Source organism: Plectropomus leopardus, chromosome 19, assembly GCF_026936395.1.
Source record: "Plectropomus leopardus strain MGB_pleo_1.0 chromosome 19, ASM2693639v1, whole genome shotgun sequence".
Taxonomy (NCBI): Eukaryota; Metazoa; Chordata; class Actinopteri; order Perciformes; family Serranidae; genus Plectropomus; species Plectropomus leopardus.
Genome location: NC_142194.1, coordinates 2,500,164 through 2,516,529, shown reverse-complemented (window position 1 = coordinate 2,516,529; position 16,366 = coordinate 2,500,164). Strand labels below are relative to the sequence as shown.

The following is a 16,366-nucleotide window of genomic DNA, read 5'->3' as shown; positions in this document are numbered from 1 at the left end:
AGCAATAAAATAGAAAAAAAAGTACAAACGTAGCAATAAATTCTACATATAGTATTCAATTTTATCAGTGGGGATTCGAAGCCGTTATGTCAAAAAACACCAGACTCTGCCGAGAAAAACTCATTTTACGGCTGTGGTTTTACTGCTGCCTCCATCAGCTGCTGTGGAAGCTAAAGAGGAGAAATTATTTAAATATAGTGTACACTTAAAATGGTACTGATTGTTTTAGCTGGTTGAAATATATTTTTGCCTCTGTGCCGCTGTTGTGGGACTGTTCTTTATTTATCAGAGGAGAGGGGGGGCTGGAGTGTGACTTTTTTTATTTAAAATGATTATTAAATATTACCTTTTCAAGTTGTATGTCCTTCAACAATGCCAAAAGTCTCTCCTCAGTGCTTACAGATTTTTTTATATGCCTGACCTGTTTTGCACCTCTTCTCCCCTTATAAATAACAAACAGTCCCTATCTGTAACCTTAAAGCGAGGCCAGCAGTTAAAGTCCGACTGAGGTGTTTACGGGACGGAATAGCTCCTTTTTCTATCGCATTATCTGGTAGTTTTCGTCTGATTTTGAAAAATTTGATTTAGTCCGATTTCAGTTGGACTGACATGTATTTTAAAAGTCAATTTTTTTAGATTTTTTTGGCTTTTGCCTTTATTGAAAATAGGAGAGCTAAAGCATGAAGCAGGAAAGGCCAAACTCGAACACATGGCGGCCGCAGCGAGGATGTTATTCTCCGCATATGGGGCGCCGCAAAGTCCAGTTTTAGTCAGACTCACACAATAATTTGACTTTTTCTAAGATGCTGTAAACGTACTGATTGCTTCATGCATCAGTTGTGGGATTTAAAATGTGATGAGATGTTCTGAGGTTTGGTGAAAGAGGCTGCTGTGTTTCTGCAGGCCGGCCTGAAGGCGCCGAGGCTCAGTTCCTGCAGCAGGTGAGGGCGGTGTGCGAGTACTGTGGTAACGACTGGCTGCGGGTTTACCTGCTCCGAGCGCTCCACAGACTCTCAGGCGTCGACTGCATCCTGTCGCTGATGAACTGCCCGACCTGGAGGTGGGTCTTCCCCGCAGATCTCCTGCGACTTCAGGTAAAGAGATCCGACACTAACAGCTGCACGAGTGCTAAAACGAGAACGATGTTTCCTCTCTTTTCATCAGGAGGGAGCAAACTTTTTAGTAGTAGTAGTACTAACAGTAGTTTATTCCAAGCATGTGGAAAAACTGTACAAGAGAAAAGAAGACAATCATAAAGTAGTGGACAGACATTAAAAAATACTTATACTGAAAAATGTAAACAACTCATCACGATTGAATCCCACCCCTTATCCATAACTTAATATTAGTCATTATTTAGCTTCCACATCAATATAAAGCTAAACATTAATGAATTCTTTAGATTTATTCTGATATATTATCTTAATTACCAATAATCTTTATCTTACAAGATATAAATTAAAATATTGTTATTTTAATTTTAAAATGTATCAATTTTTAAACGCAAACTCAAAACCTACCTTTTTAGTTTGGCTTTTAACTGAACGTTATTTTTTAGTGACTTATCATTTATATATTTCAGTCTGTTTTACAGTTTTATTACTCTCTTTAGCCTTTTTAACATATTTATCCATTATTTTAATTTCTGTTTTTATCCTTTAATTTACCTCATTTACAGTTTCATGTTATTTATTAATGTATTTTTCTGCTTCTATATTTATTTCCCTTTTTGACTTTGGTGTTTCCTCACTTATGGTATCATCTCTTCAGCTCCTGGATTTAATGAGTAAAATTTTTTGTGTTTTTTTTTCCCCATTAAAACCTTTCTCATAATTCTACAATAATAATGTCATTAATTCAGAAAAACAGGGAAATTGTTTTTTGCTTTATGCTTCTGCAGAAAACAAACACTAACACATTTTTTTTTCTCGTAGAGGATGACTCAAACAAACGTGGACCAGTTTCTCTGCTGTGGGGCGACGTATCGAGCTGTGAGAGACGCCGTGAATCAAGTTCTGTTTGAAAACAAATCTGACGCATTCATGACACAAATACAGGTCAGAAAAAGTTAATATGATCAGTGCTTAAAATGGTAACTTTAGTTTAAGAGCCGTGTGCACGAACGTTTAGAGGTACAGCAGATGAGAAAAGACAAAAATGTTCCCGCTTCAGTGTAATCTGTAGATGATGTAATGTCCCCTAATGACCACCAGAGATCAGAAATGAACTTATTAAGCATTTCTAAGCACCGTATTAACCCTTTGAAACCTGAGCAAACTGGTTGATTTCTTCCAATAGTATGAGAAGAAGAACTTAAGAAATGGCCAAAATATTGACATGTTTGCAAAAAGTCACAAGAAGTAACTTTTGTGACTAAGAAATTAAATGAAATAAGGCTGAAAAAAGGCAAAGTAAAAAACAAGCTAACAAACAAGAAAATAACCTGAAAATGAGCCAAAAAAAGAAAGTTACCTGGAATAAAAGGTAAAAAAAAAAAAAAAAAAGGTAAAAAAAAAATTCTTCTTCATTCTTTTCTTTTCTCTGCAGAAGCTGAGAGGCTCTCAGATCAGCCTGCTGGCTCTCGCCTTGTTCAGACAGGTCACCTGCCGCTACAAGTCACCTGACCAACACGTGCATCCCTCCACGCAGGTCTCTCGCTGTATACATGATGTCTGGTGTAAAATGTGTCTGTTTTAATTTCTATTTTTAACACGTGGCTCTGTGCGACGTTACAGGAGACGGAGCCGCTGCTGCAGCTCCTGAGTAAAGTCCAGTCAAAGGAGTTCAGGGAGTTCTGCGCTGCTCTGCTGCTGAATCAGATCGGCGGACCGGGTTCAGGTCTCCACATCAGCTCAGGTCTTTCGGCTGAGAGACAAACTCTGCTGGAGCTGCTGGTCCATCTGGACTCTGTGATCCTCAGCGGGAATCCTCTGCTGGTTCCTCTGCATCGGATCGCCTCCCAGCCGCAGAACGTCACAGTAAGACTCCTCCTGCCGGGCGCTCGTTTACATTTTGCTTCATGTTATCTCCCACGTACAGAAAAAGATCGTTTTATCATAAAACTGAGCCGTCTCTGCAGTACAAAGATGCAAATACTTTTGAAATTGCTACTTGACCAGAGAAAAAAGGACACTTTTGCTCATGAGGTAGAAAACCTACAACTACCAGAATGCACTGCGCCACACCGGACCAATAAACGCTCCTGCTGTTGGGTGACTTAATGCAAACTCGTCTGTTTGAAAGAGTGTTGGCCGTCTGGTAGCAAAGCGTCTCGTAATTCAGTGAAACAGTATGTTGAAACACGTTTCTGAAAACAAGCAAGCAATGAGCAACTTGGTAAGAAATGATTCACACTATAAGAAATCCACAGATTAAAAAAGATATTTTTAAAAAAGCTAGGGAAACATGTCTAGGAAAAAAAGCTTTATTTATAATTAGCGTTATTATGTTTTTAAATTTGTTACAGAGTTATAAAATTTTTATGCGCCTTTTCCTAGTCTTGTTTGCGTAGTTTGTGGGTTTTTTTCACTTTTCTGATTCTTTTTCTTGTTTTGTTTTTGGTTTAACTAATTTTCAGGCAGCTGTGCTTTACTTTTTAGTAATTTCTTGAACTTTTTTGTGTCATTTCTTTGTATTCATTGATCATTTTCTTCTACCATGTCTTTGAAAGGAATCATGCCAGTTTGCTCAGGTTTCACGGGGTTAACTGTCTTATTTTACAGCTAAACATTATGCTAAAATATGTTTCAGAAAAAAACGAGGAGAAACGAGAAATGCACTAACATGATTCAAATGTGACAGTTAACAAGTCGTGATTGACATGATTGACAGCTCTCTGAAATGAGCCGTAAAGTCTCCCGTCACGGGTTAGACTTTCTAAAGCCTGGAAACAAGAGGAGCTGCAGAAGTCTAGTTTTCTCTCGGTCCACATTAAAAACACAAATTTTATTTGGGGGTTTTTGCACACTGACGCCAAATTAAACCGCCCACGAGCTTTAACTTTACTTTCTCTTCCTCCAAGAACTCCTTTCTGCCGACGATGCCTGACGATCACCTGAGTGAAGCCAGACAGTGGTTGGCTAGAGAGAAAAACGCTCAGCTGTACTGTAAGTTTATAACATTTTAAGGTTTCGCTTATTTTTTAATCAATGAAAAGCACATCAGGAGGCCAAAAAATGCAATGAGATGGAAGTCAGATCTCCAGTTGCCTGTTGGACCGTGGCTCTCAGAGGTGAACAGTTGTATTGCAGAATAAGATTTTTTAAATTTCATAAAATACATCAATCTTTTATCAACTACATGAAGAATCTCCCGTCCTTTATGACTGAATAATGGCCTGCAAGATTTCCCTGATTTCATCACACTAGTGTTATAATAGACCACGTTGTAGTTAATATGCTGTCCTGCCTCTCATTTTTTCCCCTTTTATTTTATCGTTAGACTTCATTTTATTATTCTGCTACAATTTTATGTGAATTGTTGCTTGCAATGTATTTTATTGTCTTTATTTTACTGTTAATTTATTTTTGAGATCTTCATAATGTAAATGTGTGTTTTTGTACTGTCAGTATAAGACTGTGTTGGAAAAAAAGGATTTCTATACTAAAATATCTTTCATGTTATTTACAGTTTGCCCCAATAAACATCCGTTCTTTGTGACTCAGGTGAGAGCTTTTTCCGTGTTTCTTGGCAAAAATTCCACATCAATAAAGAAATTCAATAAGTGATACATGACATGCTCCCGTATCGTCTCACAGTGTGGTAGACCGGTGGAAACATCTACCTGTCGTGACTGTGGACTTCCAGTTGGAGGAGTGAATCACAACCCAGTCCCCGGTTTTACCGCGCAAACGGGGCAGAGGTATAAAACTCTGCTGTCAAATAGTACCATGCAAGTACTTTCAGGGCAAATATTTGTGTCCAGTTTAACCCTTTAGGGACTGTTTGCTGCATTTTACACACTTTTCATTCTTCATTTTCTGATCATTTTGGCTGTGATCATGCATATTGAATACATTTTGGTCAGGTTGTGTTTTATTGTTTAATCAATGAATTTCCAGCTCAGCTCCTACAATAAATATAAAATACACCGTGGAAACTAAATAGTTACATTCAGTGCAAAAAGTGCAAAAAATGCTCCATTGAAACCCATTCCGACTGACATTTTTGATCGCACAGCCATCAAAGCATAAAAGCAAGCATTTCTGTGTGTCACAAGTTTGATTTTGAGATGTGAATTTTGTGTGCATAGTGTTAAGAGTGTGTGTGTGATATTAAAGTGGGACCTAAGGGTTAATTTGTGCTGCTCTGTGTGTGTATAAAGTGTCAGGGATCAAACTCGGACAGGACACATATTAGGAGACGCTCGTCAGAGGTCTGAAGCTCCTGAGAGACAGATGACGTCCGCTCAGTCCTGCATCCTGCGGCTGCTCACGCACCTCGCCATGCTGCAGGGCGCCATCAGAAACCACAAGGTGAGACTTCAGCCGAATTTGCATCACGGTTTAAACATCACTGATACTGAATTATTTGATGTGTCTTTAATGCCTCTGCACCTGTGATAGCTTGGGCCGGAGGCATTCTGTTTTTGGGTTGTCCTTCCTTTTCTCTAGAACACGATGTCTCAAGAACAACTTGAGGGACGTTCTTTAAATTTGGCACGAATGTCAACTTGGACTCAATGACTAACTGATTAGATTTTGGTGGTCAAAGTTCAAAGTCACTGTGACTCTGCGTCCATCACATTTTCCTCAAAAAGGCCTGGAAGGAGTTTCAGCGTGCGGACATGTCCGACAGCCCACTCCAGCGCAGACATGTCCAACAGCCTGCTCCAGCATGGACATGTCCAACAGCGCAAACATGTCCAACAGCCCCCTCCAGCACGGAAATGTGTGACAGCCCGCTCTAGCACGGACATATCCAACAGCCCGCTCCAGCGTAGACATGTCCAACAGCGCGGACATGTCCGACAGCCTGCTTCAGTGCGTGGACATGTCCAACAGCCCCCTCCAGCGTGGAAATGTGTGACAGCCTGCTCTAGTGCGGACATATCCAATAGCCCACTCCAGCGCGGACATGTCCTACAGCCCGCTCCAGCACGGACATGTCCAGCAGCCTGCTCCAGCGTGGACGTGTCCATAATCCACTCCAGCATGGATATGTCTGCTGCCCGCTCCAGCACGTAACCTCTTCATGATTGAAAGCTATCAAAGGTCCACGCAAGACTATGGTTTTCCCGTAGCATGGCATAACATTTTTGATGTCTCGCCATTAAATAGGACAATTTTTGTTTCAAATCTGCCTGAAATTCAATAGATTACAATATTCACTGCTCATAGTCCACTGTGAGATTACAAAACTCATTTTTGGCCATTACTCGAGAGTATAAATGCTAATTGTGACAAAGTTTCATAAAAATGTCAAATAGGACTATGACATCATAAGATTCTTCCAGAAACTCTTTTCTGTCCGTTACTCAGCGTCATGTCTGAGGAACAGACGGGGAGACATTTGGTCGAATACTGAACTGGTGACACTAATCTGTAAACTGTGCTGATTGTAGAGATCTTCTGTGTGTGAAGCGTCCACGTTTCCACACACATGGATGGAACGAGTGTGCAGAGGCTTTAAACCGCAGGGCGTAATTCTAGTTTTTTGTTGTTGTAGGGAGTCAGTGACATGATCCACCCGCGGCCCCGTGATGTTTTTCTCTTCCTGTGGAACCATCTTGAAAAAGACCTGCGTGTTTTGGGGAAGGCTCTGGATCAGAACATGGACAACACAGCAGTTACTATTCATTTGATCCTGAACCAGTCTACTGCAGGTGATTCTGACTTTACAGACATTTAAAGCTTCTATGTTGTTTTTTATTTTAAATAGAAAAAAACGTGACGTAGCTCTGCTGAATGTAACAGGTTCCCGTGGAGCAGGAGCAGATTTGTCCACCAAACAGAGACGGCAGCAGTGGGAGAGACTCGTCTGTGAGTCTGCCATCAGCCCAGTACTTCGAGTAAGTGTTTGAACGCGGTGCATTTTTTGCTTTGAAGACGTTGTTTGCTCTTTGTGTCTCGGGGTGATAGAACCTTGTTTTGCCTCTGTGCTGGCCATAGCAGAGGCTGGAGGTATCATGTTTTCGGGTTGCCCATTTGTCCATCCATCCCATTCTCGTTAACGCAATATCTCAAGAACACCTACGAGGATCTTCTTTGAATTTGGCACAAACGTTCTCATGGACTCAAGAATGAACAGATTAGATTTTGGTGGTCAAAGTTCAAGGTCACTGTGACCTTTCATCCATCTAATTCTTATGAACGCAGTATCACGAGAAGATCTTGAGGGAATTTCCTCAAATTTGGCAAAAACCCCAAGTTGTATTTAATTGATTAAACGTTGGTGGTCAAAAGTCATTTTGACCTTGAGACCATCACATTATCCTGAATGTTATAATTCAAGAAGGCCTTGAGGAATTTTCCTCAAATGTGGGACTCATGTCCACATGGACTCAAGAATGAGAAGTCGGTCATCAAAGGTCAGGATCACTGTGACCTTGCGTCCATGATATTCTCATGAATTTCAGAGATATTCTCATGATCTTAAGATGTCTTGAGGGAAATTCTTCAAATTTGGCACAAACGTCCAATGCAACTGAACAAGTAACTGTTTAAATTTTGGTGTTCAAATGTCATTGTGACCTTGCAGCCGTCACATTATCGTGAATGCAATATCTCAAGAAGGCCTTAAGGAATTTTCCTCAAATGTGGCACAAACGTCCACTTGGACTCAACAATGAACTGATGAGAAGTTGGGGGGATAAAGGTAAAGAACACTGTGACTTTGCGTCTTTAAAGAATTTCTTCAAATTTGGGACAAACGTTAACTAAACAATGAATGAATTTACGTGTTTATTCTAGTTAAAAGCAGCGGTTACCTGCTATTCTGTATCTGAAATCAATATTAGAGACGTTTTCATAAAAAGATGCGTTACATGGTGATAAAACCTTTTTTCTGCTGTTTTCAGGATTTGCAGAGGAAACTGTCTGAAGCTCAGGAGAGAATCGCAGCTGACGACGGACTCGCTGGAAGTCCCCTAATGAATCTCCTCTTTAAGGATCCTGCCACCATGCTGTCCCTCCCCTCCGACTGCCCGACACATCGCTCGTCCTTCTGGACTCTCCCCGAGACGATGACGGTGGAGCGCTTCTCTCAGCTGGTGGGAGAAGCGCAGGGACGAGAAGCGCAGGGACGAGAAGCGCAGGGACGAGAAGCGCAGGGACGCAGCTCCTTCACGCTGCTGAGCCTGTTCCTCAGGAAGGTCAGTGGAGGAAAATCACGCTGATGTGCACCACATCTGTTAATAATAATGTTTAAGTCATTAAAAATTAAGTATTTGCATGAGCCAAGACTAAAAGCTCCCAATAACATTAACCCTTTAGAACCTTGATCGACATCAGTTTTGTGTTCAAACCTCTGGAACCTGATTGGATTGGTTTGATTTATTTTGAAAACAAGAAAAAACATAAAGAGCAAGCTGGCAAGAAATGTCCAGAAAATTAGGGAAAAGAAAAACTGAAAGGTGACAAGAAAATGACTTGAGATTGTTAGATATTATCTAAAAAAATAGGGGGGAAAAAGTACAAAAAAAAAACTATATTTATCATTCTTATAATAAAATATTAAATTTTTTTGGCACTTTCAAATGGTCGTTTTCTTGTAACTTTTGTTTTGTTTTGTTTTTTTAACTAATTTCTTGCTAATTTTGGGGGCCATTTCTTCTGATTAAAGCAAATATGCTCAGGTTTCGAAGGGTTTGTCTTATCTGATCATAATGGCACATCAAAAAAAAAAAAAAGAATGATTTACGACGGCTCGGGCTGAGTTTTATCACAGCTTCACACCAAATGATTGAGCAAGGCTCTGCAAAAGCTCTCATGATTTTATTCCACCACTGGAAATTTGTCCCCGACGGTGAAATCATTTGAAAACTCGTTTGGTTAAAGGCCAACATAAAGTCTGGTCTCTGTGAATATGAGTGCATGTAGCATCACTACATGTTATTAACATGTTAGTTTTGGTCCTGACATTAGTGACGTATCAGAGCGTTTGACATGTGCTGTGTGTTTATCTCTCAGATTCACTGTGTGAGGCAGTTACATCACCTGCCGGAGCTGGCGGCTCTGCAGTCGGACCTGCTGAGGGCGTTTCCTCTGACGTCCGACTCAGCTCACACTATAGCACAGATGTTACAGCGAATACCAGCCGGTAAGCATTTCATTTTTAACTACAAACAACAAGACAAACATCCCACAAACACAAACTGACCTTTCTGATTTTCCTCGTCAGGATACCAGAAGAAGTCGCTGGTCGAGAGAGTGGAGACGTTCATCAGGGTGTGGAACTGCCTGAGAGCAGAGGTCGCAAACAACTGTAAGCATCGCCGAAATCAGACAGAACTGAGAGAGAAAACTTAATCATTAAACCCTGTGAAACCTGAGCAAATTCACTTGATTTAATAAAAAAAAACATGGAATGAGCAATTTAACAAGAAATGACACAAAAAATAGTACGAAAATTTCTATAAAATTGAAAAAAAAGAAAAATAGAAAGAATAATTATATATATATATATATATATATATATATATATATATATATATATATATATATATATATATATATATATATATATCCATTTGCTCATTGCCCTTCCTCCATGTTTTTAAGAAATAAAACCAATTCGCTCACATTCCCGCTCAAGTTAAATTGCTCGTGAGTGGCGTCGAAATGCAGCACAAGAAAACTGATGTTGATCCAGGTTTCAAAGGGTTAACTGATGTGCTTTCTTTGCTGTGTGACTTTATTCATTCTCTCTGCCTGTGTTTCTCTCTGTGTGTGTGTGTGTGTGTGTGTGTGTGTGTGTGTGTGTGTGTGTGTGTGTACATACAGCAGCAGAGCTGGGTGTGGATGTGAACTTGTGTGAGAAGGAGCTGACAGTCGAGAGCTCTGGGGAGTTTCTGACCCCGTCCCGACACGGACCAGGTTCGTGCCTCCGAACTCTGGTCGACTTCCTGTCGGAGACTCACAACAGTCTGGTGAGAGCGAGCAGGCGAGAGGACAGGTGAGGGAACAACGCTGGAGGCGACATTCAGTGACTCTAATCTGTAAACTGAGCTGATTGTAGAGATCTTCAGTGTGTGAAGATTTTTCGCGTTTTCACAGACATGGATGGAAACTGTAACTGCAGTTTGACTGAAGCGCGGGAGCGTACAATAAGGCTGTGATAAACAATGGCGTTTTTAAAATTTCTTTAGAAATCGGCAAGTACTAAAAATTTCCTTTTTTAAATGACCAAAAAAAGTATTAAAAAATCTCCCAAAAAATAGAAAGAAAAAAAAATCAAAACTTAAAAAAAAAATTTGAAGAAAAAATAATTGCCAGGTTTTTTTAAGTGGCCAAAAAAAACATTTATTTAAAAGAAAGACATTCTTCTGGCTGTAAAATTAATACACCCATTTAATACTGTATGTATCTAATGCCAAAATAAGAATTATAGGTCTCTCCTCAGTGCTTAAAAAATAATTTGACATTTTGGTCTCCAAAAGTACCCCCATATGACCTTTTGGCACCACCACCCCCCTTCCATAAATAACAAAGAGTCCCTAAATTATATTTAATGATTCTGTTTTAATTTTAAGTTTTTAAATGATAATATTTACATTTTAAGAATCTATTGCAAGATTTTAATTATAGTCTTCTTCTCGATTTTAATGGCTAATGAAACATCACCACCAGCTTTGACTCTTCGGTGCTGCTCACAGCGTCGTTGTAGTCTGACTCACAGGATGTGGGCCGCGGCTGTAAACGTGCTATTGGGATTAAAAATTTGGATCATGCTAAAGGGCGTCACGGACGTCGTTCTGTTTTATTCCCGCAGCGAGTACAGTGTTCCTTTAGAGAAGATATCAGAGACCCAGCTGACTCTGTGCAGCCCAGAGAGGGAGCTGCTCCCGCTGGTTTTATCCCACTGCCAGTACACCCTGAGGAAAGGCGGCGAGACCGACAGCAGCTACGACCTGCTGGGCATCCAGACCCAGCTGGCCCGCCGCTTCCTGGCAGGAAAACCTCTTATCCAGGCGGTAAAAACTGAACCATACAGCTGCGTGCAGATTTCAGGTGACAGCAAACACTCTGCTAACCAGCACTCTTCTCTTTAATCAGGACACCTCGAGGTACCTGAACAGACACCTGCAGGATTTCTCTGCAGTCCTCAGCGAGGTCAGAGGAAAGATTCATCAGGTACAGATTCATCATCAGCTCACTAAAATACGGTCATCAAAACCCACAACAGTCTTGGAAAGAAGTTTTGGAAAACTAAATATAACCTGAATGTTTTTGAAAAGTCATGGATTTTGTTTCACAAACCTGTATAATGAAACGATGTGTTCAAGGACTGTTGGAGTTGTGAAGATCCAACAATGATTTCTGTTTTTATAGTTTCTGGTGTCATTTTGTTTTTTTTTTTTAAAGAATAAAATAATCACCAAACTTTTAAAGAAAAAAAAAAAGCCAACATTTTTTTCTTTAGAAATTACCAAAAGTTTTTGAAGAAAAAAAAGTACCACTTTTTAAATCCCCAAATAACTTTTCTTTTAATATCTCCGTAAGATTTTTAAAGAAAAAAAAATCGACCAAAATGTTTAAAAAAAAATTCTCTCGGAGGTGAAATAAATACAGAATACAGCCATTTAATGCTGTCTGCCCCCCCCCAAAACCAAGACTAAAATGCAGCTCCCTCCACAGTGCTTAAAAAAATCACTGAATATGTGTGAATATGTGAATATGTGTTTTAAAGAGCTGTTATATAGTAATGAAAAAGAACCGATAATAAGTATCGATGGTCGTTTCAGAGGAGGTAAGGTCTCTGAAATGGAAAAGTCCTTGAAATGTGTTGGTAATGATGTGTCTGACCCCTGGTCCTCGTCTGGGAATGACTAATGCCGGCCGGAGAACGTTTTCCCCTGTAGGATTTTGTGAGGCCACTTTGTTAGAGGTCACATTCCTTAGCTCTCACTCGCCGCCGCTGACAGTTTCCCCGTCTGTGCTGCAGGAGCCGCTGAAGGGTTCGCTGAGCAGCGCCGTGAGGACGGTGCTGCGCTCGTACACAGACGTGTGTGACGCCGTGTTTGTGGTGGAGATCGGCCTCCGCTTCCTCGGCAAGACGGGCGGAGATCCACGAGGTCGACTTCTGACCTTCCTCTCTGATTCGCTGCAGATGGAGCCGCAGATTTCCAGCGCCGTCGCCAAGGTAGAAACCTGCAGAGCTGCAGCTATTTCCAGAGAAACACAGATATGCAAAGAATGTGATGATGCTGACCTCGTTCTGCAGCTTTACAGCGTTTATAAACTGCTTATTGATACTAATGTGGGGAAAAATGACTTTAAGTGAGAAAATGAGTTTACATTGTGCTTAATGCAAATCAAAAGTTTTGTTTTTGAGCATTTATCTTTCCAGACCTTCTTTGGCTTTTGTCCTTTTCTGTAAAATATAAAATCTATTTGCAGAATTTTAAAACTTGCATGAATTATGTTATCCATAATCCAAAATCAATCTGAATCACCATGCAACAATAATTTAACAGTGCAGACTTTATGATGGATTACACGCGTCAGGCAAGTTTCACGACTTTGCTAAACTGAAATGATTGAAGGGCTGCAAAAGAAAAGAAAATGCAGGAGCTAAACTGTAAAAAAAAACAAAACAGGTTTGCGCTTGTGAAATATTAAAACTGTTTTCTTTTCGTTTCAGGGTCTTGGAGAGAGCAGACTTGAACACAGCATTTTCACCTGGCAGCTCCTGACTGCGTGGAAATCTGAGCTCATGCTGAACAGAAAGCAAGTAAGTATCAATATGATTTTTTAAAATAATGCAATTTTTAAAAAATTTAAAAATCACCAGCAGTTTTTAAAGAAAAAAAAGGCCAATTAAAATAAAAAATATCCCCCCAAAAAGTAGAAGCCCTCTCTTTCAAAAAATATAACAAAAAAAAAACCAAATAAATAATTTTAAAAAAATTCTTGAAGCTCTAATTGAAAAGCTTATTCTTTCCTTTACAGAAATTTCATAAATGTTGTCGTACCAGTTCTCTACAGACGGGGCATCTGGCTGCAGCCACTCATGTAATAGGATAAGAAGATACTTTATTCACTCCTGAAAGGGAAATTCGGGTGTCCAGCAGCTCAAATTACAATACAACACACTTAAAAGAAGCATCCTATAAATAGAAAATTATATAATAAAAGGTGAATAAACGAGTGAATAAAGAGGGAAAAATAAAATACCATAAAATAAAATAGAAATATGATGCATTGTAACTGCTTTTCTAGCAGCTAAACTCAATATTCCAAATAATAACTTTTTTTGTACTTTTTTTGTATTTGTAGATGTTGAGAGTAAAATACCGAACAGGAGCTGTTTTCCCAAATGTAGTCACTAATTCTGTATAAATCTTACGCCACACCGAGCCATGTTTAAGACTTTTAAAAAAAAAACAAAATCTATGAAAGAAAAGCCACCTTATTTATTTTTGGGTCGTTATTTGCACCCGTGACCTCGGCCGGCTGCCTCTGACTGACCCCAAACACCACAGAGGGTTAAATTTTCTGGGCTGTAATCCTTTGAAAGTGTGCCGTCTGACACGGCAGGCGCCCAGAGGTTGACCCCAATAAAAAAACTGCATTTGAGGAATTCTGTCTGACTGCACTTACAAACTATTTGTTCTTTCGTGTTTTTTTGAATCACGTTGATGAATTCGTGATCGTGTTTCAGGAGCCGTTTCAGAAGCTGCCGCCCGACTTCCAGCAGAAGCTGAATGAGGAGCAGAGGAGAGGCCTGAAGCTTTTCCTCGCTGTCACTGATGTCGAGATTTTCTCTCTGGAGCTGCACGAAATCCTGCTGCTGAAGACCAACAACGCCGTGACGGAGCAGCGCTACTACCCACACTGGGAGTAAGCACACGCCATTTGTAACCCATTTGTACCCCCCCCATAGTGAAAACAACCAACCATTTGTGAGGTTTTTTTTTGGAGGTTAATGAGCCAAATGGAAAAACAATCCCAAAATAGAAAATGTTGAAGGCACAAATATCAAGTCACATCGCCGCTCTGTATATTAGCAAACAGATTTGTCTTCACGCATCACCAGCCATGTTTCCATTATAGATTTAACTAAAACTTTAGCAATATTTTCAAAATTTTGACAAAACACAATTTTGAGATGACTGTATTTCCACTGAGTGATGTTAGGCAACTTCTCTCTAATGTTCTCTAACGCGACTTTCCTCTTGTGATAACATTACAGTAACCATGGCGATGGATGTCCAAAACACTGACAGGTTTATGTCTGTTGCAGCCACTCGATAAAGCCGATGTAATAACGCAGTAATTTCTTTGTCTCGTATCAGAGTGAAGAAGATCTCCGTCTCTCCCTCTGTTTTGTAGAAAGTCGTGACTTTGTTGTCTTCTTCTTTGGGTTTAATGGCGGTTGGCATCCATAAAGTCACGTTACCGCCACCCTTTATGTTACATATGTTACACACGTGATCTATCAAAGAAAAAAAGTGTTTCACCCAAAGTGCAGAATTTCAGTGTGTATCGCCCCCTGCTGTCTGTCTGCAGTATAGGTCATAAAGCCCGCCCCTTCATGTTACTGCATGGGCCAAACTAAAAACTCAAAGTACACACCAAATAAACTTTGGCATATAATAACATATTATATTGTTTTTAAATATTTTTTTTAAAAAAAAATGAACAGTAAAGCTATCCTGTACATTGTATATATGTATATATAAATAAATAAATGAATAAATATATATAATTTTTTTACACACCTACACATGTTTGCAATAATAATAATAATAATAATGATAAATAACGGTAAAAATAATGTCTATAATATACTAATTATTAATGTACCATACACACGCATATATTAATATACAGCATTTGCCCATCTTGACTCTTGAATGATTATAATAATAATAATAATAATTAACAATAATAATAATGATAGAGTAAACTGGTTGGGAAAAGTGGATTGAAGGGGTAAGAAACATTTCCATTTGAAGCAACAACATGGAGTTCTGGCATTAGTTTACCTGAGAGTTGTTTTTAGGAGTTTTTGGTGATGGCCTGGGTGCAGAAGTGTGCCTGTTGTCAGCTCAGAGATTAGCACCACGGTCTAAAGGAATCCATTGATCCCAGTCAGCTGTAATCAGAGTGAAGTGTGGAGGTCTCACCCGGGGCTGTCCTCAGGGATTTGGGGCCTTTTGACTTCCAGGAGCGGAGCGTGACCCCTCCAGGCACCCATCTGTCAGGGGAAGGGAGCTTTAGTCGCATCCCCTCAGCCGCGGGTCATTCCCATAGAGGCAGCAGCTGGACGGGGAAGTCAATGGGAATGCTGCTGGTGAAAACAATGGATGCTAACTCTTGTCTTTGTGTCCTCCCTCCCTGCTGTCTCCAGCCTCAGGTCCACCTTAGAGGTCCATTTGGAGCAGAAAGACCTTCCAGCTCTGCCAGAGCTGGACGCTTTACCGAAGGACATCACAGTGGGACAAGGGGCGGACGTGTGGAGGGCTGCTGTGGAGTTTAAAAGAAGATAGCTGAAAATGTCTGATCTTTTATGTCTGATCTTTGTTTGGTAATTGAAATATTAATAATGAGATGTCTGGTCTTTAGATGTCTGTGATTAATGCATTCCATATAAAAAGGGCCGTTCCGATTAAACATGTCTGTTTAATTGCTTTACGAAAACTTAATTTACAATGAAGAGTTTTAACAATTGTCATACAAAAAAAAAACATAAAAGGCACCTTTGTAAAAGCCAAAGGAATCCAAAGTCTGTTCATTTAAAATTATTTTTTGTCAGCCACATATTACTTTATATTGAAAGTTGTACACCACTGAATGCGTTGCATTGAAGTACTTCACTTTGTGAAAGTTCTTTATTTTGCAAGTTTAATCTAAAAAAAAAACAAGTTGAAATATTTGTGAATATATTTTTTTATATCACAAATGTCCACAAATTCAGATCCAAAAATTAAAGTAAAATATTTTTTAATATTTGACATTTTTGAATTAAATTTGCTATTTGAAAAATTATTCAAAAATTAAAGTTGACATTTTGATAAAAGCATCCAAAAGTTGCCTTTCAAGTAAAAAATAAAATAAAATAGAAAAATCTTTGGATATTTCATATGTTTTTTAAAAAAGGAGAAACATTTTTTAGAAGCTTTTATTAAAGGAAGTGGACTATATCTAACTCTGTTCATTCAGCAATATATATATATATATATATATATATATATATATATATT

The 16,366-nt window shown here is 39.3% G+C and overlaps 1 protein-coding gene across 1 annotated transcript in view; it reads left to right on the top strand.

Moving 5' to 3' along the window:
* The window catches only part of rnf213b (ring finger protein 213b), a 46,484-nt gene extending 30,606 nt beyond the window's left edge, over window positions 1-15,878 (top strand). The window contains exons 46-65 of the mRNA XM_088069743.1: window positions 904-1,094; window positions 1,935-2,057; window positions 2,548-2,649; window positions 2,736-2,978; window positions 4,022-4,106; window positions 4,630-4,664; window positions 4,758-4,861; window positions 5,324-5,474; window positions 6,667-6,823; window positions 6,915-7,009; window positions 8,018-8,311; window positions 9,129-9,258; window positions 9,340-9,423; window positions 9,942-10,113; window positions 10,930-11,131; window positions 11,214-11,291; window positions 12,103-12,300; window positions 12,802-12,891; window positions 13,822-14,000; window positions 15,514-15,878. Coding sequence (XP_087925869.1) covers window positions 904-1,094; window positions 1,935-2,057; window positions 2,548-2,649; window positions 2,736-2,978; window positions 4,022-4,106; window positions 4,630-4,664; window positions 4,758-4,861; window positions 5,324-5,474; window positions 6,667-6,823; window positions 6,915-7,009; window positions 8,018-8,311; window positions 9,129-9,258; window positions 9,340-9,423; window positions 9,942-10,113; window positions 10,930-11,131; window positions 11,214-11,291; window positions 12,103-12,300; window positions 12,802-12,891; window positions 13,822-14,000; window positions 15,514-15,652 — 2,852 coding nt within the window. The 3' untranslated portion in view covers window positions 15,653-15,878. The remainder of the gene's footprint in view (window positions 1-903; window positions 1,095-1,934; window positions 2,058-2,547; window positions 2,650-2,735; window positions 2,979-4,021; window positions 4,107-4,629; window positions 4,665-4,757; window positions 4,862-5,323; window positions 5,475-6,666; window positions 6,824-6,914; window positions 7,010-8,017; window positions 8,312-9,128; window positions 9,259-9,339; window positions 9,424-9,941; window positions 10,114-10,929; window positions 11,132-11,213; window positions 11,292-12,102; window positions 12,301-12,801; window positions 12,892-13,821; window positions 14,001-15,513) is intronic.
* Window positions 15,879-16,366: the final 488 nt, after the last annotated feature.